This window comes from Pongo abelii, chromosome 11 (assembly GCF_028885655.2).
Source record: "Pongo abelii isolate AG06213 chromosome 11, NHGRI_mPonAbe1-v2.0_pri, whole genome shotgun sequence".
In the NCBI taxonomy this organism is placed as follows: domain Eukaryota; kingdom Metazoa; phylum Chordata; class Mammalia; order Primates; family Hominidae; genus Pongo; species Pongo abelii.
This window is the reverse complement of record NC_071996.2, coordinates 141,407,421-141,432,332: the sequence shown is the minus strand read 5'-3', so window position 1 is coordinate 141,432,332 and position 24,912 is coordinate 141,407,421. Positions and strand designations below refer to the sequence as shown.

General features: G+C 54.7%; 1 protein-coding gene and 1 non-coding gene across 2 annotated transcripts in view; both read right to left on the bottom strand.

Annotated features, from left to right (window-relative positions):
• Positions 1-23,965, bottom strand: part of RAMP1 (receptor activity modifying protein 1) — a 54,022-nt gene extending 30,057 nt beyond the window's left edge. The window contains exons 1-2 of the mRNA XM_024243150.3: positions 23,861-23,965; positions 5,009-5,147 (exon numbers count right to left, since the gene is read on the bottom strand). Coding sequence (XP_024098918.1) covers positions 5,009-5,147; positions 23,861-23,912 — 191 coding nt within the window. The 5' untranslated portion in view covers positions 23,913-23,965. The remainder of the gene's footprint in view (positions 1-5,008; positions 5,148-23,860) is intronic.
• On the bottom strand, positions 12,384-12,462 carry LOC112132469 (small nucleolar RNA SNORD55/SNORD39). Its single transcript, XR_002914235.1, has one exon. It is a non-coding gene; the product is annotated as a small nucleolar RNA SNORD55/SNORD39 (small nucleolar RNA).
• Positions 23,966-24,912: the final 947 nt, after the last annotated feature.

The following is a 24,912-nucleotide window of genomic DNA, read 5'->3' as shown; positions in this document are numbered from 1 at the left end:
AGGTAAACATTCAGCAGGTGGTGAGGACCCATTGCTAGTTCTGGAGAATAGATCAATATGAGATTCAGGTGAGATGAGGAAGGTTTGGGAAAGGGACAATTTAAGAAGGCATGGGCCAAGTGCACAGGGAAGCTTAGTGCATGACAAAGGTGGCATCTCAGGTCACCGGAAGCAGAGATGGATGTTTGCATAAATGGGACAAGTGGGTAGCCCAACCAGAAAAAGATAACATTTGATTCATAGTTCACACCATACACAAGAATAAACTGGAATAAACTCCGATGGGCCAAGGATTTGGATGGAACCAGTGGGACCACACAGGCTAGAGGAAAACGTGGCAAATCCCTCTTTTCCCTTAATGTGGGGAGGGGCTTTCCACTAGGACTCCAATCCAGAGGCGATCAAAGATGGATGGTTTTGACCACATTAAAAAAATTGTATGGCAACAAAAACACCAAAAAAAAAAAAAAAGTTGAAAGACAACCAACAAACTAGGAGAAAATCTCTAATGTACACGAGAGACAAAGGCCTAACCCATCTAACATACAAAGAACTCTTTAAAAACGACCTGATAGAAAATAGGAAAAGACACAATTTGCCAAAAAGATAAAAGAACGGCCTGTAAACATAAGAAAGATGTTCGAATTTGCTCCTAAGTACAGAAATGCAAATTCACATGCTGCTGAGACATCATTTCTCACTTATCAGACAGTGACAACTCTAATGGATGACAACACAGTCTGTTGGTGGGTCTGGGGAAATGGGTACCCCATACGCTGCTGGTGGGAATGCAAACTGGCATAAGCCTTCTGGAGGTATGTTGCAAAACCTAACACATTCCTCCTGCTCTCACCTTTGGTCCTGCGACTCCACTTCTGGGTATCTATTCTGAAGAGTCAGCTCCAGTGCTGGGAAAACACGGATGCATGAGGCCATTCATGTTGATGCTGAAATGGGAAAATACTGGCCACAATCTAAGTGCCTCTGCTCGCTTGGCTTCTGCCCCGGCTGAAAGGAAAATGGCTGAAAAACTCTGCACGGCGGAGTACTATACAGCTGTAAAAACGAAGGAGGAGGGTCCCTCTGCACTGATAAGGAGAGATTTCCAGGTTATGTTGTTAAGTGAAGAAAAACCAAAGTACAAAGGAGTGTCATTAGTATACAACCCTTTATATAAGAAAGAAGGGGATATAAGAAAATGCAGGCATCTGCTCATTTATGCAAAAGATATACAGGAAAGAAAGACCAGAAACTGATAAGTTGCCCACAGGAATTGGTTGGGAACAGGGTGAAAGGAATGAGAGAAATGGGAAGGGGCAGTAGGAGGAGGGACAATGCCAGTTGTCTGAACACACCTTTGCGCAGAGAGCTCTGCCCCTGGAACCAGTGTGATGATTAGCTTTATGAGCCAACTTGGCCAGGCTACAGTGCCCAGTTACTCAGTCAAACACTAATCTAGGTGTCACTGTGGGGGTATTTGGGAGATGTGGTTAACATCTATCATCAGTTGTCTTTAAGTAAAGGGGATAATCCTTGATGCTGGGGGTGGGGCCTCACCCAGCCAATGGTAAGGCCTTACCAGAACGTTCGGAAATTCTACCTCAGGAATGCTGCCTCGGCTCCCAAGAGCTTCCAGCCTGCTGGCCTGCTGGGCCGCGATTGGGCAAGCCAATTTTTTGAAACAATATTGTTTTACCCAGCCTTTCTCGATACCATGGCTTAAATAGGGATTCACCCATGTTTTCTTCTGGAACCTTTATGGTTCCGTGGGTTCCATCTAAATCTCTGGGGTGTGTGTATACCCACACATATGCATATATATCTTGGTTTCTAGATACCATTCTCTAACAAAAGGAACCAGGGTTCCTTGGAGAAATGGCTGACTTCAGGGCTGGGGCACAAATTGTGTAAGATACATTTTGGAACATCTCGTGGTACCAGAAAGAAAGAAAGTGCTCGAAAAAAGCCAGGGGCAATGTCAAAAGGACACAGAAGCCCATGTGAAGGCTCTCCAGTAGCCAAAGCTGGGACCAACTTAAGGGACCTTGTGATAGCACTGGGCCCCCTGGATGATCCCGCATCTCCCATCTCAAAGCCACCTGATTAGTGTCGCCAGTTCCGTCTGTGACTTCATTCCCCTTTGCCGTGTAATGTGACACATTGACAGTTCCAGGAATTAAGCATGGACGTCTCTGGGGGGCATCATTCTGCCAAACGCAGACCCCAGGGGCTGGCAGGTGACGTGCTGAGATGCTGTTGTGAAGTGGACTTTTCCTTCTTGGTTCCTAAATTATCTTGATTTTTTTTTTTTTTTTTTTGGAGACAGAATCTCACTCTGTCCCTCAGGCTGGAGTGCAGTGGTGCCATCTTGGCTCACTGCAACCTCTGCCTCCTGGGTTCAAGCAATTCTCCTGCCTCAGCCTCCCGAGTAGCTGGGATTACAGACGTGTGCCACCATGCCCGGCTAATTTTTATATTTTTAGTAGAGATGGGGTTTCACCATGTTGGCTAGGCTGGTCTGGAACTCCTGACCTCAGCTGATCCACCCGCCTCGACCTCCCAAAGCGTTGGGATCACAGGTGTGGGCCACAGTGCCCGGCCAGATTTTTTTTTTTTAATACTTTAAATTCTAGGGCACATGTGCACAACGTGCAGGTTTGTGAGGTATGTATACATGCGCCATATTGGCGTGCTGAAGCCATTAAATGACGAGTTAATGGGTGCAGCACACCAACATGGCACATGTATACATACGTAACAAACCTGCACGTTGTGCACATGTGCCCTAGAACTTAAAGTATCATAACAATAAAAAAAAAAAAAAAAAGAAAATTCCCAGCAACTCCCCCTCCTTCTAGTTCCAGCTATCGCCACTCGGCTCCGAGGATGGCAAACTCCCTCTGGCCTCAGCGCTAATTATTCCTCTTTGCACTCTGGCACCGTAGGAAGCCATCTGTGGTGGCTTCCATTTATAAGGACACTCCACCATGGCTGCTTGTAGAACACTGTGTGCATTACCCTGCTGTCTTCTGCCAGGCCTCCCATTCACAATCAATCTACACAAATCAACCATCACTTCCACAAAGCAGGCAGGGGGAGAGTGCTTTTCTCCAGGGGCCCCCCACTGTGTCTTCCCTGGATCATAATAAAATGCAATCTTAATTTAAATACAAATGACTCAGCTGTGGCAGAAGGCCAATTAGCCTAAAGAACAGGCTGTTTTGATTTTTAACAACCTCTCCCTGCTCAACTCATTTTTCAGCTTAGAAAAGGAGGCCCTGAAACCTTGGAGAGACCTTCAGTACAGTAGAGTGAGGACACCCCACTGAGGGCACAGGGAGGCCCCCCAAGACCCCAGAGTGAGGAGACCCTGCTGAGGGCACAGGGCCCCCGGACACCCCAGAGGGTTGGGGTGGGCTCCCTGGTTCACAGTGTCTTATCAGGGGCCTTTGAGGCTGAAGCCGTGACTTTGGCCCTCCCACCTTTGGGAGCACCAACTCTCCCACCTGAACTGGAGCAGAGGGTGTGGAGTTTCCGTTGTTTTAAATCCCAGGATGCACACCTGCATATACCCCATGCCTTCCTACGTTTTAAAAAGTTTGGGCTCCCAAGGTAGAGAGTCGCCTCAACTACAATGCACTGAGCACGGACTCTGGGCCTGAAGGAGTTCCCTGGGGTGGGTGAAGTAGGCAGAGAGCACATGGCCGGCGGGAGGAGAAAACAGAGGCCACTCATCTGCCAACCTCAGTAAGACAGAAGAGGGCAGGCTGTGGCCAGTGGGGCTCTGAGGGTAGGGGGAGGCCCAAACCCAGGCTCAGAGGGGCAGTGGGAGCCACCCAGCCTCAGGGCCTCCCAGCTGTGGGCTTTCTCCCTGTGCCCACACCAGCCTGCAACCCACAGGGGAGGGGTGATGGGTCCAACCAGGGGTCTTCAATCCCACAAAATTGTGCCCGGGTGTGTCCTGGACCCTCAGGGGACACCACAGCCACAAGTACTCTTCGAGTGTGACCTTGGTGCAAACTTTCCTCCGTGAAGACCCTCCCCAGGGCCTCCTCCCTGCCTCTGGCCCTCCCCACCGGTCCCCAGGGCTCCCTTTCTCTCAGGCACTGGGGAAAGTGCTTGTCATCGGTGGGGCACCAGGACTTGCGCTGCGCCATGAACCCACAGACAGATCTCTGTGCGAAGGCTGCATGGCAGGGAGGCTGTAGCCGTCAGCTCCACGCACGCACTGCTGACCCCGCTACTCACCCACTGCAGCCCCAGCACACCCCAGCGCCTCCCACGGAGGCAGAAACAAGGACTCGAAAGTCGATCGAGGACATGCTGAGTTCTGATCCCCGCTCTGGAGGCACAGGAGTCTGGGCCTGCTGGGGAGAACCCCCAGGCCTGCTGATGGGGGCCCAGCACCCAGGAGGCTGAGGGAGGCAATGAGGGAGCCCCTCAAGCGGGAAGAAGGGCCCTTGGGCAGGAGGACTGGGCCAGGAGGGGAAGGGTTCAGCTGAAGCCATCCTGCTGGGGTCTGTGGGTGGTGACAGCCTGCTCCATTACCGGAAGCTCTGAGCCCTGGACAGGGTGGGGCCAGGAAGGACAGCTTTAGCCTGACCACGGGGATGGAGGGAACCAGCAGGGATGTCCCTGAAGCCAGGCTCCAGTCAGAGACCCGGCCACCCTGGGCACGAGGCCCTACTCTCAGTCATTCCCCAGGCGCCCGCCCTTGGAGAGGCCACGGGCATCTCTGGCTGGACATGGCCCAGTCTGAACCCTCCATCACGAGACCAGATTATCGAGGACGTGGCCTCCTCCCACGGTCACTCTTCACGTCCACCTGCCACCAGCCCCCGCCTCCCTCCTCTGTCTTCAGTCGGCCCCCCCCACCCCCCCACTGGGGGAAGAACCCTTCCGGGGTCTAGAAAGGATCTTCCACAGCCCCCACGTGGTCCACTCCTCCCCCGCTTGCCCCCTCTCCCTCCCCAGCCGTGTCCTGCCCACCAGGGGCCATGGGACTCACCTGATGGTCCTGCCCCAGTCACACCACAGCATCTCCCCGACGGCCTCCATGTCTACCTTGAACTGGGTGAGGCAGAGCTCCTGGAGGAGGGCACCGTAGTTAGCCTCCTGGCAGGCAGTGGCCATGAACAGGTGATGGGCTGAAACAGACATGACCGTGAAGAGATGATGGGCTGCAGCAGAGGCCTAGGAGCATCACTGCCAGCCCGCCCGCCCCCTGCAGCCCGGGCTCCATGAGAACGGGGCCTCTGAGCAACCCCTGGAGAGGGCGACTGCAGCTCCAAGCGGACGCTCTTCATCAATCGTTCTGTGACCTGGCAAAGGCCCTCCCTGCCTGCTAAGGGTGGCTTGGCCCTCAGTGCCCGTGCCAGCTTGGGCCAGGGCACTTTCCGTCCCACAATTATGCCACCGGGCTGCCCCCAGGCATGGGCGGCATGAGAGGGGTCTGGAGACAGTCCCTGGCTGCCCCTGTTCCACAGGTACCTGGGGATGGGCTGGGCTGGGCTGTGCCCCCCAGCCCGGGAGCTGCAGGCACATCTCGTGTCTGAATATCTGCGGGCTATGAACCCAGCTGACAAACGGAAGCATGAACTGTGCTCCCTCCTCCTGCCTTGAGCCATACACCAGGGCAAAAGTGACCTGCCCAGCGGTGCCCCACACAGAATCAGGATTCACTCATTTCCCCTGTAGCTCACTACTGGCTGGGGGCGGGCGGGGAGAGCATGGCCCTTGGTCCCCCACCCACCAGGCTTCTTCTTCCTCCTCAGGCTGAGCCTCTCTTTCTTGGCTACCTCGTAGGGCAGCTGGGGGCAGGGGCTTTGCATTCCCTGTTTAGGGCTTGGCTCCTGGCCCTCCCACTGTCCCCAGGTCCCCCTCCTTTTCCCCCCAGGCCACATCCTCTGCCCAGGGGGGACCCCCAGCCCCACCCCTACCAGCCTGGCCCTTCCAAATTCCTGGAAGGAGCTTGGCACTGGGAGGCCAGCGCTGCCCTGGGAGACGCTGGGGGCACCCAGCCCCTGCAGCCCACCGCCTGGCCCCCTGGGCCTCGTGAGTGAGGACACCAAGTTGCCCCTTGCAGCCTTGGGCCCAGGGAGCCCACCCAAGGAGAGGGGGCTGCCCTTGGGCAGGCAGATTGGGCGAGGGGTTCTGGAGTACCAGTCTCTGGCATGTGGCCCAGAGAGGGGTGTGAGCTCGAGGGGCCCCTCGGACTGCTAAGTAAAACGCAGAGGAACTGGAGATGCCTGATGCACCGGGCACCCCGGAGCTCTTCACACACAGCCATCTCAAAGTGGATCTGACTGCGATCAGCAATTTACGGATGGGGGAACTGAGGCTTCGGGGTTCAGAACTGGGCCCCAGGTCCCATGGCCGGAAGTGGTATGGACCAGAGAGCACTTGGCCGCTCCTGGGGCTGTGGGGCTGGGCACCAGATGGGAGGCGGGAAGCACAGGGAAGGGCCTGATGTTCCTGGAGGTGCACCTGGGGGAGGGCGAGCAGGTGGCCATGCGGGGTGGGGTGGGGGTGCTCTCGCAGAGCACCACTCCAGGCCCAATGGCTGGTGTCAGGGTGAACGGATCCCACACACTGCACACCTGGGCACTGGCCCAGCCCACAGCTGCTAGAGAGAGCAGAGTGCTGACCAGAGAGGCTGAGCCCTGCACCGGGCCGAGGCCATGAGTGGCTCCCAAAGAGCCAGGTGTGTTGAATCAGGGATGTTTAGCCCCGGAAGCCAGGGAGTGATGTGGGTGTGGTCAGGCCTGCAAGGAAGGCTGGGAGTTGGAAAAAGCCCCACGGAGGAGCTCAGGACAGGACCTGCTGGCAAGCGAGACAGAGTCCCCCCACCTCACTCCAGTGGGTCACCCACCCTCGACCCCTGGCATGAGTGCCCAGCATTGGAGTTTGTGGCCACAGAGGGAGCTGCATCTGCCCCGGGAAGGCTGAGGGCAGAACAGCCCCCCACCCCCGGCACCCCGGGGACACCTCAGGAGGCTCTGTACCCACCTGAGTCCATGCTGCTTCCCGACAGCACAGGTGTGTCCCCACCATGTCCATACGAGCACCGTGAGTGCACCCAGGGGCTGGCTGGGCCCGCTGTGGATGCACCCCCTACCCTGGGGGCTTCTTTCACCCCCAGTCAGGGCAGCCTTGGAGAAGGGGCTATTTCTGACACCTGCCCCATCAAAATGTCCCCTAGGAAAGTCCACCTGCTGTGGACAGTGATGCCCCAGGAGCTCCCAGGAGCTCAGGAGGGCTCAGACACTGACTCGTCAACTCAGGGAAAGAATTCCAGGCTGCCTGTCCAGCTGCAATTGGAGAATCGTCCCTCTGTTTGTCCCCTACCCCTCACTGCTCCTGGCATCCTGCCCCCGTCCACTGCCTTTCTCTGGTGAATCCTGGGTCCCAGTCCCACCTGCCCTCCTCCGCTGCCCTGTCCTCCAAGAGGCCCCCGGCTGACCCTACCTATGGGAAGCCTGCCCCCCAGCCCATTTCCTCAGAGCCTCACTCAGGGCTGGTGGAGAGTCTCTTTCTTTTCTCAGAACCCTCTTGGCCGCCCTCTCATCTCCCACTCCTTTCTGACATGTGCACAGCCTGCCTGGCACCCAGCAGCTTTGCACATTAATATTTGTCAAATGAGCCAGCAAGTAAGATGGCCATGCCCGGATTTCTCAGCGGCCATTCTGCCCGGGAGTGAAGCAAGCGTGCCTCAGGCTGTCCTGCGTGGAGTGCAAAGATTGGGTGTCAGAGTCATGAACCACTGCAGACTCCCCTCCTGCTTTGGAAGAGCCGCTTTTAGGACAAATGAAGATGAACAGGCACGTCTGTGCCTCAGTTGGGATCCTTGGCTGCACGCAACAGAAACCAACTGGGGCTGGTGTGAGCAGTGGAGGATCTGGTAAAGGGACCCTGGTGGCTTCCAAGTCCCCAGCAGGGTCTGGGAAGCGGGGTCTGCACAACCACCCTGCGGAGCCAGTCCCCGTGCGGAGGCCGAGCTGCTCCTTCTGGTGGAGTCTCCAACAAGCGAAGGGAGTGCAGGTGCAGGGGCCAGAAACAATGACAGTGGTCCCTTCACCCCAGGCCACAGGGTGTCCCTCCCTGTCAAATTCAGGTCAATCTCCTGCTGTCCCCTGGGCTGTCCAGAGCAGCTGCCTGCCCCCAACCTACTGGGCCTTCCTGTCCAGCAGCCGAGCCAGTTCTAGCTTCCATCACCTGTGCAGCCCCCTGTCCTGGTCTGGCTGCAGGGCTGGTCCGGTGGCCTTGACCCTGGCCTGGCTCTGGGCTGGTCCCTCCTGGATGCTGCATCCCCCACCTCTCTTAGAGCCACTCTGCCTCCCAAGGGGCGGGACTGCCATATCCAGCCCATTTTCCCTTGCTCCTTAGGGACAGAGCCCTCCCCGATCAATGCTGCCCTTTCTTTCCCACTCTGTGGGAGCCCAGAGTCCCACAGCTGGGATGAGGCCAGGGGCAGCTGTTCAGGCAAATCTGGAAACCAGGCTTTCATTTTTTAGGTACAGGCGAAGAATGCTTGAGTTTTTCTTAAACGAGCCTGATGTGGTTTCTTTCCTTGGAGAGAGAGGTAACATCAAAGTTTTAAAACAGGATAAAATTGCCAAAGTTTTAAAACAACCCATTCAGGGCCAAATGGGTTCCATTCCTCTGTGTGACTGCAAATGTAATCACTCATAACTCTTGTCTTTCAAAAGCCGCATGCAGAGGTTGCTGGGTAGACGGCTGCGTTCCTCACTCAGCACTCGGCGTGTTAAGACAGGAACCTTCCCTCGAGCTAGCTGTGCATAAGTTAGGAACTCAGTGTTGCTTGGGGGGGGTTCAGAGCAACGGCTTCCTTCTCCACAGCAGGACAGTGCCCCTGAAATAAGCATACATAGCAGGTACCCCAAAGGTGGAGGGCCCCTCAAGCAAAGTGACAGGGTGGGGACAGAAGGACGGGGCAGCCGGGCCCCCCACAGGGGACCCCTGGACACTGCTCATCAGGTGTTTGGGCTTTCTAAGGAGACAAGGGGCACAGAGCTGATGGGTCTCAAACTCGGCAAATGCACTTGGCGCCTGTGTTTGGTCTATGCCGCATGGGACAGGAGAGGCCAGTTCTGCAGCTGTGTATTTTAGGTTTGTAGAGAGAGAATCTCAGACCCCATCACTGTCCTCCTCCCAGCTGGAGTGGTGGCTAAACGGAGAGTGCAGGTCGGGTTCTAGGTCAAGTTCATGCAAATTCCTGAAGCCTCCCTGCTCCCCTCCCACCAGCCAGTCCAGGATGCTGATAGCCGCAGCTCACAGGCCAAGTCCAGGCCTAAGCCCCTTACACCCATTGGCCTGTTTATTTTATTTGATTTTGAGACAGGGTCTTGGTCTGTTGCCCGGGCTGGAGTGCAGCAGCACAATCATGGCTTACCACAGAGTCTTGACCTCCTTGGCCTTAGGCAATCCTTCCACCTCAGCCTCCCGAGTAGCTGGGACCAGAGGCACATGCCACCACACCCGGCTAATTTTTCCATTTTTGTAGAGATGGGGTTTCCCCACGTTGTCCAGGCTGGTCTTGAACTCCTGGGCATCGTCCCACCTCAGCATCCCACAGTGCTGGGATTACAGGCGTGAGCCACAGTGCCTGGCCACCATTAGCCTATTTATCTTTGCAAATAACCATTATGGCAGGGACAGAGGGGCTCAGACAGGTTAAGTAACCTGCCTAGAGTCACACAGCCCAGGAGTGGTACAGCCTGGATGCAATCCCTGGCACGCTCATTTCAGAACACGTGGGAGGCATGGTGAGGTCAGTGACCTCTTGTGGAGACCCCAACACCTGCCCCAAAGGCTGTGGGTGACCCATGTCTGTGGAGGCTCTGAGACCCTTGGCCAGGAGCCCCGGCTGCAGATGGGCTTCCTCAGGGTGTCTGCCTCCCTCAGGCTTCCCAGGAGTGGCTTCGGGGGCTCTCACTGGGCACGTGTGAGTCCCACGACCTGGACAGTCACCTGGCCACCCCTAATGCCCAACAGCACAGGGGCCCTGGGAGAGTGGATGTGTGGCCATCGTCACCGTCACTGAGTGGACGACTTTCGCAAAGGGGCATGGACTGGAGAGAGCATGAGGTGCCCCTGGCAGCACCAGGGCAAGCCAAGAATAGGCTGCCGAGCTGCCTCTCCTCCCCGTGCCAGGCCCTCCTTGGCCGAGGGGCTGGCATCGTCCATCTAAGCACAGGCTCGATCCACACTCAATCCTGAAGCCCCCGCTAAGAACCACTAACGTCCTTAAGGCATGGATGATACCATCGCAGGAGGGTGGAAAGATGGTCGTGACTGTAGTAAACTATTCTCAGCATCCCTCCTTTCAAAGAAGCCTATATTTTTTCTCTTCTAAAACACGCCTTTATTGAAGTATAATTTATATACCACAAATTCACCCATTTTACATAGACAATTCAATGATTTTTAGTAAATTCACTAAGTTGTACAACCATCACCATATCTAGTGGTTTTCTTTCTTTATTTTTTTGAGACAGGGTCTCACTCTGCTGCCCAGGTTGGAGTGCACTGGCGTTCTCTTGGCTCGCTGCAGCCTTGACTTCCTGGGCTTAAAGAAGCGTATTTTTGCATTCATTTTATAACACATAGCGCAGTGACACAGGGGTCTAATTTATAAGCAAATCCTGGAGGAGCATGTCCAGATTATTTTACTGGCAGGGGCAGGACCAAGAGAGTTGGGGACGACTGTCCCAGAGGGTGAAAGTGCCCAGGGCCCAAGGGAGTTGGGGTGGGGGACGGTGGAGGAACCCGGAGCTCCCCAGCCCATAGGAACACCTGCTCCTGTCTCCCTGACATCTAGCTCTCCTCAACAGGGCCCCTTCAGTTGCCACGATATGTCCCTGGTGGGTTGCGAGGCCTCTGTCCCCGGTGAGCATCTGCTCCCTGCATGGCCTGGTCCGTTTCAGGCATGCCAGTGCCTGCATGAAGTGTCAACTATGGCCCGGCGTTTCCTGTGTGGCCGGGATATCTCCCCAGTGCATCCCTCCAGGTCAAACTTGACATCCTCTAGAGTGAAAGCACTCAGCTGTCTGAGCTCCCCCTCTCCCTGCCCCTGCTCCGTCTAAAGCCCTGTCTCTCCAAGGGTCAGCTGGCTGAAGCCCCAAGGTGCTCTCCTTCCTCTGGCAAGACCCTCTCATTCCAACTTCTCAAGCCCAGGCTGAGAAACTCCTGCCATCCGCTGACACCTCTGAGCAGCCAGTGCAGGGGCGGTTGCGAGAAGAGGAAAGATCCTCGGGGCCGTGGGCCAGGGCCGGGTCGTTCCTCTCCCACCCACACAGCTGCTTACCCTGCCAAAGCCTCCACCAAGTAGATTCTCCTCCACCTGTCATCTGATTTTGGTCCTCAAAGACAGCAAAGCACTGCATTCCAGTCCACTGTCCCCTCTCTCGGGCTCAGAGCCTCTACCCCCACGAAGTGCCTGCTTTGTGCTGGATGGGGGTGCTGTGCACAGTTCTTTGTCCCTCTCTTGCATCTGTGTTGCCCACTCTTACTGGAAATGCCCAGGCCCTTCCAAGTCCTCACTTGGATAACTGTGGCAGCCTCCAGCTTCACCTCCAACCTCAGGAACCTGGTGGAAGACCCCTGAATGCACACAGCACCCTCCATTCTCCCCAGCCTTGGTCCTGCCCACGACTGCCATTCAGTAAAATTCTACACATTGTCAACAGGCACTCTTCATTTCTGAAGCTGACAAGCCAAGAAATCCTCATTTTTTTTTTGAAGTCATAAAACACAGGTTGAACTAAAAACTGACTGTCTACCTTCCAAATTACCAGAGAAGAACAAGGAAAATACAGGCCCGGAGAAAAAGTAGGAAGCCCCTGTAAGTATTAAGAAACAGAAAATGGAAAATAAGATGTTAGATGAGCTCCAAGCACACTTCTTAACGCCAGAAAGGTGGGTGAGCAGCACCAGGGCGCCGCATGGGCCAGGCCCTGCTACCGCCCCCACGGAGGCCTGGAGAGTCCTCAGGCCAGGACATGGGTGCTCCCACACCACCCCATCCTGCAGATCAGAGTTGCACGGGATGGGAAACGGCCTGCCCAGGGTCACCAGGCCCTCAGGGCAGGCCCTAGGATTTGGTAAACAACATTAAAATCCACAAGAAAACCGGATGCTAAACCAGGTCAAAGAGCTAAGTGACTCCGGGGAACATCCAAAAGGTGGGTGGCGGGACATGACACAGACAAAAGACTAGACAACGAGAAACCACAATGTTGTCCCCGACAAAGCTGCTGCTGTCCACCTGTGAAGTAACGAATGGCTCCTCAATCCCGTTAGAATGGCTACCGTCGAAAACAAAATCACAAGTTTTGCCAAGGTTGTGGAGATGTTTTTTCTTCCCCGGCTCAGCTCTCCAAGGTTGGGTTCCCCACCGCGTGCCGGGGAGCCTGCGGCGTGGCAGAGGTGGCCTCACACGGCCCCTGAGAACCAGAGCCTTGTGTACTGCTGGTGGGAACGCACGATGCCACAGCCACTAGGGAAGCACTGTGGCAGCTCCTCAAAACATTAAACACAGAACCACCTGATGATCCGGGGTGTATGCCCTGGGTATACGCCCAAAGGAACTGGAAGCAGGATCTCACAGAGATATCTGAACACCCATGTTCACAGCAGCCTGATTCACAACAGCCAGAAGTGGAAGCAACCCACGTGTCCATGGATGAATGGATAAACAGTGTGGTCTATCCATAACAGTGGAATATCATTTGGCCTTCAAAAGGAAGGAAATTCCAATTCACACTACAACACGGAAGAACCTTAAGGACATCAGGCTAAGTGAAATGAGCCAGTCACAAATGCTGTATGATTCCACTTATACAGATTCCTAGAGTAGTCAGAGACAGAAAGTAGAATCGTGGGTCCCAGGGGCTGGGGGAGGTGGTAAATCACAGGGGGTTAGTGTTTAACTGGGACCGAGTTTCAGTTTTGCAAAATGAAAAAACTTCTAGAGATGGATAGTGGCGATGGTTGTACAGCAATGTGAGTGTGCTTAGTGGCATAGAACTGTACACTTAAAAATAGGTAAGATGGTACATTTTATGTGGTGTATACTTTACCACAATTAAAAAAGCAATGACCGGGACAGAGGTTATGCTATAAGAAGTCACCATGCAGCTGTGACCGGCAGGTCACATATGGAATTCCCCATCCTCTCCCCCGCACGAACACGCAGCAACACGTGCCCAGGGAAAGCAGGCAGGATCACAAACGCAGTGCAGGGTTTTCACACAATGCGCATGGATGGGGAAGACGAAAATAAGGATAAGGAGGCCCTAAGTATTAAATTTAATACGATGACTAGGATGGAAGCATAAAAACGCCACACTCCTCCCCCGGGCTTATGGGCCATTTACAACACGAAAAATTTGCAAGACCAAGAAAGAACCCGCAATGCACACTAAGTCATGGTTGTGTTTCCTGCTCTGTCCCTGACCACAGTGCAATAAAACTAGCAATGAGTATCGGGAGAGAAACCAAAAAGCCGGAGCCCCTGAGGTTTGTAAAAACTTGCTTCCAAACAATTCACGTGCTAAAGAGGAAACAGAAACCACAAATACAGAGAATCCAGAAAATATCAACAATGAGCACAAGGCAGAGGAAAACTCAGGGGATCCAGCCAAGCTGCCAAGCAGTGAACAGATGACGTTTCATTCCCACTCCAGAAAGAACAAAAACAAATGCGTTAGGCATTCAAGAAAAAGTGTAGAGTAAGTAAACTCAGGAACTGTTTTTTTTTCTGGGGGTGGAGGCGCGGGGAATCAGTGGGGAAGAGACTAATCACAGATTAACCACTGTCCATTCTGATCAAGAAATAACATGAAAATACGAATTCACAAAATTGCACTAAAAAGGACAAATGTTCACAGATGTAGAGGGAATTAGAAAAATAATTGTCCACATAATGATATGTTGGATAAAATGAACAACTTCAGAGGAAAATGTAAAACAACATCATTGCTACAAGACACAGAAAACCCCAGCCAGGTGCAGTGGCTCACGCCTGTAATCCCAGCACTTTGGGAGGCTGAGGTAGGTGGATCACCTAAGGCCAGGAGTTCAAGAGCAGCCTGGCCAACATGGTGAAACTCTATCTCTACTAAAAATACAAAAATTAGCTGGGCGTGGTGGCAGGCACCTGTAATCCCAGCTACCTGAGAGACTGAGGCAGGAGAATCACTTGAACTTGGGAGGTGGAGGTTGCAGTGAGCTGACATCGCTCCACTGCACTCCAGCCTGGGCGACAGAGCAAGACTCCATCCAAAAAAAAAAAAAAGACAGAAAACCCAAGGGGACCAATAACACCAGAAAGATACTGAAAAGGTTGCCAATTATCTACACCATGAAAAGGAGCCTGGCCCCAGTGGTTTTGCAGGTGAAAATGAAGACCCTCTAGATCTTCAAGGAACTGCTTATTTCCATCATCCTGACTGTCCTAGCACACAGGGAAAGAATAAAGGTCCACAACCTGTATCTTGGGAAGAAAACCCAATGCTGGTACTAAAACTCCCAAGGGAAAGTACAGAGCAAGCTCATTCAGGAAGAACGAAACCACACTCAGAACAAACAGTGGCCAACAGACACCTGAGACTGCTGAAAGGCTGCACAGGAATGAGGAAACACTCCATTCATCCCAGAAACATGGTAGGTTCGCAGCCTCTGACCACTTCTGTGTCACAGCCTCGCCAGTGCCAGCGGCCTGCCAGCACCGAGGCAATGTCCAGCTGGGCAGGTTGCTGTATCACATCGAACGGTTTTCCTTCACATGACAAAAGCTTACTTTACACACGGGAAGAAGATGCATTCTCCATCCCTCTCCCACCCTCACCCCCACAAAAATACAATAAAAAAGCATCTGGCCCCAAAGGAGAAAGACAGACGGTTTCAGGTGTTAACTCTTGACCACATGGCTCTGAACTGCGTGGGTCACCTGCGTGAAGCTTTTCTTCCACCTCTGCCGCCACTGAGGCAGCAAGACCAACCCCTCCTCTAGCGACTCCTTCTTGGCCTCCTCAGCATGAAGACCTTATGATGATCCACTTACACTTAATGAAAAGTATATCTATTTTCTGTGGGTTTTTTTGACATGGGATCTCACTCTATTGCCCACGCTGGATTGCAGTGGTGTGATCTTGGTTCATTGCAACCTCCACCCCCTGGGCTCAGGCGATCCTCCCACCTTGGCCTCCCAAAATGCAAGGATTACAGGCGTGAGCCACCATGCTGGGTCTAATTCTCTTAATAACGTTCTTTTCTCTAGCTTACTTTATTCTAAGAATACAGTATAGGCCAGGCACAGCGGCTCACGCCTGTAATCCCAGCACTTCGGGAAGCCAAGACGGGTGGATCACTTGAGGTTGGGAGTTTGAGACCAGCCTGGCCAAGATAGTGAAACCCTGTCTCTACCAAAAATACAAAAATTTGCCAGGCATGGTAGCGGGCACCTATAATCTGAGCTACTGGGGAGGCTAAGGCAGGAGAAACACTTAAACCCGGGAGTTGGAGGTTTTGGTGAGCCAAGATCGCACCACTGTACTACAGCCTGGGCAAAAGAGTGAGACTCAGTCTCAAAACAAGAAAAAAAAAAAAAAGAACACAGTATACATACATGTAACATACAAAATATGGGTTAATTGACTGATAATGTTATTGGTAAGGCCTCTGCTCAACAGTAGGCTATTAGTCATTAAGCTTTGGGGGAGTCAAGAGCTACACTCGAATTTCTAACCATGTGGGGGGTCAGCGGCCCACCCCTGCGTTGTTCAAGGGTCACTTGTATTGCCATCGCCAGCAGCAAAGGAAGGCAGCTGCTGTCACTCCCCTACTCAGCAGTGAGTCACTCTCCAACACAGTACGACTGGAGAACAAAACAGGGAAAATTGTTAAGAGGTGGTAGGACCACCCTAGGTTACGGGTGACCTTATGACTGGCCTGAAGAACCAAGCAGGAAGCCAAAAAACTAAAATAAAAAACAGGCACAGGGTGACAACAGTCACAAAACAAACACACAGAAGAGGAGCTTCCTCCTAGCCCAGCGATGACCAGCTAGAAAATAAAATGGGGGAAAATATCCCACTCATGGTAGCGGCCACAAAGCACCGGATTCCTAGACACTGAATGAGTCATCTGCAGGAGAAGCGAAATCTCTGTTGAGGGGCCTGGAAGCAGCCGTGGGGGTGGAGGAACAGACTGCTGTTTCTTGAGCCGGTGGTCTTGATTTAATCCTCCCTGACCGGTTAATACATTCAGTGCAATTACCATGAAAATCCCCCAAATATTTAGCCGTTGATAAAAATTGCTAGGAAATTAAGGTAAATTCCAGATGCATCAAAGGTTTGTGTATTTACAACCATAAGGCACTGGAGGAAACCTACACAGGCATGCTCTCTGGTTTCACCTCCTCGCTGCCTCCTAAGGGCAGCTTTCGCTGCTGCCTCTCCCGCAAAGGACCCTGCCCCCACCACCAATCATGTCAAGGTGCCCAGTGGTGCCTGGGGCCTGTTTCCTTCTCTGTTCTCCCAGGCCGTCCTCTTTGGCCTCTCACAAGGAGCCTGGGCCTGTTTCCACCCACTCTCACTGGTCACCCCTCCAAGCAAGGATTTGACATCGTCCAGGCCCTGCTGCCGCCAGAAACACCTCTCTTGGCCATACCTCTTTCTGAACCCTAGATTTGCACAGACTTCTGCCTACATACCATCACCCCTCAGAATCCAAGGGGAACGCTGAACCCCATGTGGCTGCTGAGGACAGGGCTGCCAGGTGCAGCAAATGACAGGATGCCTTGCGAAATCTGCATCTAAAAGAAACGGTGGTTTTTGATGTATGTCCCCGATGCTGTATGAGACAGGCTTACACTCCTTGTTTATCTGAAATTCCAGTTTGCCTGGGGCTCCCGTGTTTCCTGGCAGCCCTGGCTGTGGCCTGGGGTGTCATCTCCCCTCCCCTCCTCTCTTCTCCCCTCCCCTCCTCTCTTCTCCCCTCCCCTCCTCTCCTCTCCCCTCCCCTCCTCTCTTCTCCCCTCCCCTCCCCTCCTCTCCCCTCCCCTCTTCTTCCCTCCCCTCCTCTTTCCCCTCCCCTCCCCTCCTCTCTTCTTCCCTCCCCTCCTCTCCCCTCCCCTCCTCTCTTCTCCCCTGCTCTCCCCTCCCCTCCTCTCTTCTCCCCTGCTCTCCCCTCCCCTCCTCTCTTCTCCCCTCCCCTCCCCTCCTCTCTTCTCCCCTCCCCTCCCCTCCTCTCCCCTCCCCTCTCCTCCTCTCTTCTCCCCTCCCCTCCCCTCCCCTCCTCTCTTCTCCCCTCCCCTCCTCTCTTCTCCCCTCCCCTCCCCTCCTCTCTTTCCCCTCCCCTCCCCTCCTCTCTTCTCCCCTCCCCTCCTCTCCCCTCCCCTCCTCTCTTCTCCCCTGCCCTCCCCTCCCCTCCTCTCTTCTCCCCTCCCCTCCTCTCTTCTCCCCTCCCCTCCCCTCCTCTTCTCCCCTCCCCTCCCCTGTTCTCTTCTTCCCTCCCCTCCTCTCTTCTCCCCTCCCCTCCCCTCCCCTCTTCTCCCCTCCCCTCCCCTCCTCTCTTCTTCCCTCCCCTCCTCTCTTCCCCCCCCTCCCCTCCTCTCTTTCCCCTCCCCTCCCCTCCTCTTTCCCCTCCCCTCCCCTCCTCTTTCCCCTCCCCTCCCCTCCTCTCTTTCCCCTCCCCTCCCCTCCTCTCTTCTCCCCTCCCCTCCTCTCCCCTCCCCTCCCCTCCTCTCCCCTCCCCTTCTCTTCTCCCCTCCCCTTCTCTTCTCCCCTCCCCTCCCCTCTTCTCTTCTCCCCTCCCCTCCTCTCTCCTCCCCTCCTCTCTTCTCCCCTCCCCTCCCCTCCCCTCTTCTCCCCTCCCCTCCCCTCTTCTCCCCTCCCCTCCCCTCTTCTCCCCTCCCCTCCCCTCCCCTCTTCTCCCCTCCCCTCCCCTCTTCTCCCCTCCCCTCCCCTCTTCTCCCCTCCCCTCCCCTCCTCTCTTCTCCCCTGCCCTCCCCTCCCCTCCCCTCCTCTCTTCTCCCCTGCCCTCCCCTCCCCTCCTGTCCCCTCCCCTCCTCTCTTCTCCCCTCCCCTCCCCTCCTCTCTTCTCCCCTCCCCTCCCTTCCCCTCCTCTCTTCTCCCCTCCCCTCCCTTCCCCTCCTCTCTTCTCCCCTCCCCTCCCCTCCTCTCTTCTCCCCTCCCCTCTTCTCCCCTCCCCTCCCCTCCTCTCTTCTCCCCTCCCCTCCCCTCCTCTCTTCTCCCCTCCCCTCCCCTCCCCTCCTCTCTTCTCCCCTCCCCTCCCTGCTCCCCCAGGAGCTCTGCCAGGTGCTGTTCTTCATTCCTCAGCACTGCCTCACTTCCCGCATCCAGGCCCAGGGACTGGAGTCCATCACTTTCGCTTCCAGGACTCCCTGGAACCCTCCCACTCCCTGAACCTGCCTGGCCTCCTGCCCATGCTGGGGGCCACAGCTGAGGGCTCCTTTAAACCACACCTTCTGTCCTGTCACCCCCTTTAATGTCCTTCAAGGTTTTCCCACTGCCCTAGGAACGAGATCTGAATCCTTAGAGAATGGGTCTTTCCTCCAGCACCAGCTTCGGCTCAAAGCCCTCTTCCCCACCATGCTTCAGTCAAAAAGGCTTCCAGGAACTTCCAAAAAGCAGGGCCTTTGCACAACCGTCCTTGCCCTCTGCCCTCTGCCCTCTGGACTGTGCTGCCGCTGCTCCTCAGGGCTCTGCTCCGTGGTCTCCTGTTTATTTCCTGCTGCATTTAAGTGGCACCACATGTCTACATGGATGACATGCAGCAGGGCTGCCCCGCCTTAGCACTGTGGACATTTGGTGTGGGATCATCCTCTGGGGGGGCTGCCCTGGGTTGTGCAGGACACCCTACCGTAGCAGGCTGCTGTGCACCCCTGGCCTCTGCCCCCTCCGAGTCCTGACCCTGTGTGTCCCACGTGTGTGAGAGTCCTGACCCTGTGTGTCCCACGTGTGAGGTGGCAGATGGGTGTTTCCAGGAGAAACGGTGCAGCGCTTTCTCAGCATTCCCTCATCCACCCACCTCTCCTGCTTCCCTCTCACAACTGTCTCCTCCAGCGGCAAGAAAATCCCTGCAGAGAGAGCCAACCCGGGTGTCAGTCACCAGGTGTCTGTTGAAGAGGCAGTGCTTTCGAGGCCTCTTCCCCTCCCCGCCCGGGGCCAGGGTACCCGACAGCGGCAGGCCTTACGATGCAAACACTTGCATGGTTGGGCAAATCACTGACTTTTCTCCTCCCAGGTGGTGTCAGACTCAAGACATTCCTTCCTGAGACTCGTGTGGGGGTACGTGGTCTGGGAGAACAGGGGGCAGGGCTTCCTGGGCCAGCTGTACCCCACCCCCTGGAGTGAGCTGGCCCAGGCCACGGGCCAGGTCACTCTGCCTCCCAGCTGCCGCCGTGGTTTTCCAGAACTCTGGGCTAATTCAGGAGCTGCTTCCCTGGAGCCAAGGTGTGGGGGCCTGAACATGGCATGTGTGGGGGTGACACTAACGTACCCTGAGGGTCTGCTGGGGGCACAGAGGAAGACCCCCTGTCCCTGGGGTGGTGGGTGGGGTGGGGGTTCTGGGAGGCTGGGCAGTTGTCCCTGTGAGGGGTGGAGGTGGTGCTAACCCTGGTGGAGGGCAGAGTGGACGGCCGGGGCCTGGGATTTTGGGATTCTGGTTCTTGGTCCCAGAGAATCCACCGTGTGACTGCACATGGGAGGGAGTGAAGCACTCTCGGAGCACGGTGAAGAGTCATTGAGAGAGCTGAGAACGCAGAGTTGGGGGGCTGTGACTCAGACCCATAGCCCTGCACTCCTGCCACATCTGGCTAGTGTGTCCCCCTGGACCCTGCTCCAACAAAGCCACCCAGAAGCCGTGATTTAAAAGATGGTTAAAGTGATACCTTTTGGATGCCCCAGAAATTACTGAAATAAACCATCTTAGGAAAAAAATATTTTTCCTGAACACAATAACATCATTTGGTGAAGTGAATATGATTTTGTTTGGGCTGGGAGCCCTCCTATGGTGGCCGTGTTGATGCACCCTCCTCACCAAGGAGAAACAGGTCCTCCGGGAACATCACCCAGCTGGGGGTCCTCCTGTTCTGGAGCAGAGAGCGCTGGGGATGAGGACATCCCTCCAGGGCTTCATGTGTCTGTTGTGGGATGTGTCAGAGGTAGGCAGGGGGTATGGCAGGCTGGGAATTGGACAGTGCCCTGGCAGCACCATCTCTGCCTCTTCATTTGCCACCAAGAAACTGATGGGCAGGGGCAGTGGGCACACGGTCCAGCAGGTGCAGGAGTCACCAGGGCCACTGCAGCCCAGGCTCCCCTGTCCCCTTCCCAGCTCCCACTGTCTTCTTGGCTGCAGCACCTCCTCCTTCAGGAGGCCTCCCTGGGTCCCCAGTGGAGGAGGAGGCTGCTGGGCAGGAGTCCCACAGTCCCCCAGGTACACCATTCTGGGAGCCCCCTGAGCCTGCCGTCCCTGCAAGGGACAGACACCCATCTCAAACGTTATGGGTCACATGATGGAAATGTGTACCCCATGAGCTCGATCTAGGGGCTCAAAAGGCGTCAGGAGTGCTCTGTCTGTGTCACGGACAGGTGCTCCCCTGTGGCTCACAGGGTAGACTGTGGCAGCCCCACTCAGATCCAGCCTGGAGGAAAGACGCAGCTTTTCCCCGTGGTTCCAGCAGAACACTGACTGTCCAGCCTGAGGCCAGTCTCCTCCCTGGGACCATCTGGATGGCCAGGGCTGGCTCAGGGCCCACTAAGGGCCAGCCCACCATACCACAAAGACCATCAGGAAAGAGAGGTTCTAGGCCTGAGTTGGGGGCGGGGGCACTGGCACTGGTGGGGGCACTGGCAGGCAAGCCCGAGGGGCTTCACTCTCTGGGCTCAGCATTTCCGCTGGAATTCACACTACACATGGCACCTGCATCACACAGTCAGCCAGACGCCAGTTGTAAATGATTAGAAGCTATGAAATGGGCTCATTCTGGGGAAAAAAAATCAGCACAGACTTTTCCAACTAGCCTTAAGTAAAGATTCCACCTAAAACCTTTCCTGAAGCTGAATCTACCATTTGCACCATGGATATAAATGTTTCTCAACAGCCCTGGCCTCGGACTGGTAATAAGCACACTGACAGGCATGCGCCTATGGAAGGAAGACAAAAATCCAGAAATTTCTTCCTGCAGCCAAACACACAGAGAGGGTGAACAAACACACTGAGTTGATTAGTGAATAAGAATCCTTCCGATTTGGACTTTGGCATGAGAACTGTGTCCAGATTTAAAACCGCATGGCAATCTGAAGCAGTCACATAGCATTTCCTGTGATGTCCCCGTCATTCCAATTCTTGTATTTATATAAAGTCATATATTTCAATTATATGCCACTGCACTCATTAAAATGCCACCGCAGCCATTAAAAAAACCCCTAGCTCCCAACAAGACAGCCAAGGAAGGCATGCGTTTCCTAGAACAGATGACTGAGTTCATGTGTGACAGCACCAGCCAGCATTCCCTGAGTGAAGATGGACTCAGAAAACCAGGGGCTTCTAACACTTCTAACGCATCCTTCTTTCCTGATTAACGAACAGCTTTTCGGTGTCTATACACAAACCTTCAAGAATGCATGTAGAGTCTCCAGTAAACAGAAGAGTACACAGGATGCTCAGAGGGAAAAGAACTATATATACTATATATGGATCCCAAGTTTTTTTTTTTTTTTTTTTTGAGATGGAGTTTCACTCTTATCACCCAGGCTGGAGTGCAGTGGCATGATCTCAGCTCACTGCAACCTCTGCCTTCCAAGTTCAAGTGATTCTCCTGCCTCAGCCTCCCAAGTAGCTGGGATTATAGGTGCCTGCCACCATGCCTGGCTAATTTTTTTGTATTTTTAGTAGAGACGGGGTTTCACCATGTTGGCCAGGCTGGTCTCAAATTCCTCACCTCAGGTGATTCACCCACCTCAGCCTCCCAAAGTGCTGAGATTACAGGCGTGAGTCACCATGCCTGGCCGGATTGTGAGATTCTTAATAACTACCTAAGACAAGTAGCTTGATTGTAAAATTGTCACAGATAAGTTCTTAAATCTGTAAACTAGAGTACTTAAAAAATTCCACATTGCCATTCTGGGTAGCAAAATCTTCATCACCAAGGAGATCTGGCTAGTGCTACAGCTTGGGAAGGAAACAGCCTGTGCTCAGTAATTCTACTAAGTACAGCTGGGCTCCAATGACATTAATTTACCGATAACCTCATAAAGTTTTGTTTGTTCTTCCAAGATATAACATTAGCCAGGCCACTCAAAATAATGTTACAATTACAGGACTTTGGACTTTCGGCAGAACATAAATAGTTTTCTTGGTAAACAAGGAAGGTATTTATATGTGATCGTGGCATAGTGTTTTATTTACACAAGCTTTAGAGGGTGCAGCCTCTGGACACTAGTAAAGAACATTTATTTGGTTATTTATGCAAAAAATATTCCACAACCCAGCTCTCTGCCTTGCTAACAAAGAAATGTTTGTTTCTTAGGAAACGAAAACAGTGAAGGCCATGTTAAGCCAAATGGAGAGAATAAAATTACTCCGAGATTTTGCTTTCCACGTAACTTCAGCCAAAACTCTAAAGTGGCAAGATCTGCTTTCAGATTATATTATATCGGCCTCTGAGGATTCTATGCAGATCTGCCACCCCTTGGAGAGGTTTACAAATAGGGACCAGAAAGCCATGGCTCCCAAGAAGCCCTGGCCCCTCTCCTCGCTGGGCCATGAACTGCTCCCCCAGCTACAACAGCGCCGGTGGTCACTGCTTGCCCAGTGCCAGCGCCAAAGAGGTCTTGTGTGGCAGGTGCCTCTGACCAACATCACTGTTTCTGGGGAAACGCCACACATACCAGAAACAACTGCGCCGGCCTTCCCAGGGGCACTGGGTTCTCCCACGCCAGTAACCTACTCAGTTTCCGTTAAAAGGTAGCTAAATACACGGAACAATGCAATAACCAAAGCGGTTTAGGAGGGGCTTGAGTTAGTATTTTAGGAACACATTACAGACAAGGGAAGTGAATAGGACGGTTTCTTGCCGAGTGTGTGGCCAGTACCTGTGGCCATGGGGCTGCTGATAATCTCCACTTCTCCCTCCAAGTGGAAAGCCACACATGTTCCACCACTTCACCAAGGGACCCGTCTTTCTTTAAATTTCTATTAGCCAAAGGTGCCAAGTTAACAAGCAAACCAAAAGAAAAAAAGAAAAAAAGCGATCGAAATGTCCCGAAAAGGGCTGGCCTCATTTCTGCAAAAGACGTGATTTGCAAACAGGCAACTGCTGCATGCGACAGATTGTCAGTGTTGACTAATTTCCATACAAACCGGCTGTGGTTCTGATTCCCGAACACTGCGTCTTCTGCAAGGTGCCTGTCTGCAGGTTTTGCAACGCGGGACGGCCTAGGGAAGGGAGCCTGCGCTGGCAGTCACCGCGGCGCACAGCCTGAGAAACGAGGTGCGGGGCTGGGGAACCCCGCGTCCCGTTTTTCCTTCTGAAAACTAGTTCTCCAGTGTGCAGGGCTGACTCGCCCCACGCTTTCCAGAATGCCCGCTCTCCGACGTCCCCAAAGCCGTCCCTTCCCCGGCGAGAAGCGCAACACCAGTCCAAGCCCTTTGCCTCCCCTGTGCCCTGGGGCCTCCCGCCTGGAACCCGGGCGGCCCGCGTTCAAGGGTAGCGGATCGGTGCGCCCGCCCCCACCCGCTCCCCTCCTCTCCCCTAGAGGACACCGGCTGGCCGGGGGAAGGGAGCTCGGCCGGGACCCCTGGCCCTACTCACCCAGGAGCAGCCAGAGGCCGCGCCGCGGGAGGCGGCACAGGGCCCGGGCCATGGTGCACAGCGGTGCCGAGTCGAGTCCGCTCGCCACGCGCCCCGCTGAGGACTGAGCCCGCCGCGGCGCGGGCCCGGAGGAGACGCGCCGGGGGCGGGAGCGGTGGGAGGTGGCGGCCGCGCGGCCCGGCCCACTGCGGCTCCCCGGGTGGGTGCCGGGGCCGGGGGCGCCCAGGGCCGGTAAAACCTTGCAGGGGGGCCGCGCGGGCGTCTCCAGGCCCCTCCCGGGGGGCGGCACACTTGGACTCCCAGGAGGGCCTCCTGAAATGTTCTCCGAGCAAATAAACACTTTTTAAACTAGGGAGGGTCTCCTAGACGACTCAGCGTGAGCGGCACCTCCGAGGTTCTGGGCGTTCCTGCCTGGTGTTTGCCTTGCAAAAAGCTAAGATCTCCCAGCGTTATCTACCTCTCCGCCCAGGTGCAGGCGCTGGGGAGCGTGGGGGGCAAAACTCGCCGCCGTGCCTGGCGAGACCCGTAGTAACCCAAAATGGCGCACATTTACCAGGCCCTGGAATGCTGCTCCAGATCTGCACGATGAGTGGGTGGGCAGAGGCGGGGACAGCACGGCAGGTGAACAGAAGCCGTGGGGCTGGAGGGAACAGGGCTCTTTGGGGGGTACTGAGATGGCCTGGGAGTCTTGCTGTTTATGGGTAGGTAGCGACAGCCTGGCAGGAGGCTGTGATGAGGGCCTGGCCACAGAGTCCTGAGATGAGGTTTGCTTTGGGGGCACTCTGGCAGCTGCATGGGGAACTGATGGGGGATCTTGGGTACATTCGTTTATGTAAAGTGGTGAGAGGAGGGCGCTCTGGAGATGGGCCGGGGAAGCCTGCGGAGGAGCAGGTTCTGGGAGGCACAGGCCTGGCCTCTCAGGGCATTACTAGTGGCTGGATTTCACTTGCAGTGGTTCCTTCTTGTATTATCCTGTTCCGAGAACTCTTAGCAACAGTAAATATATACTTGTGCTAAGGAATGCACCATTGCCCTTGGAGGGGGAAGAATCA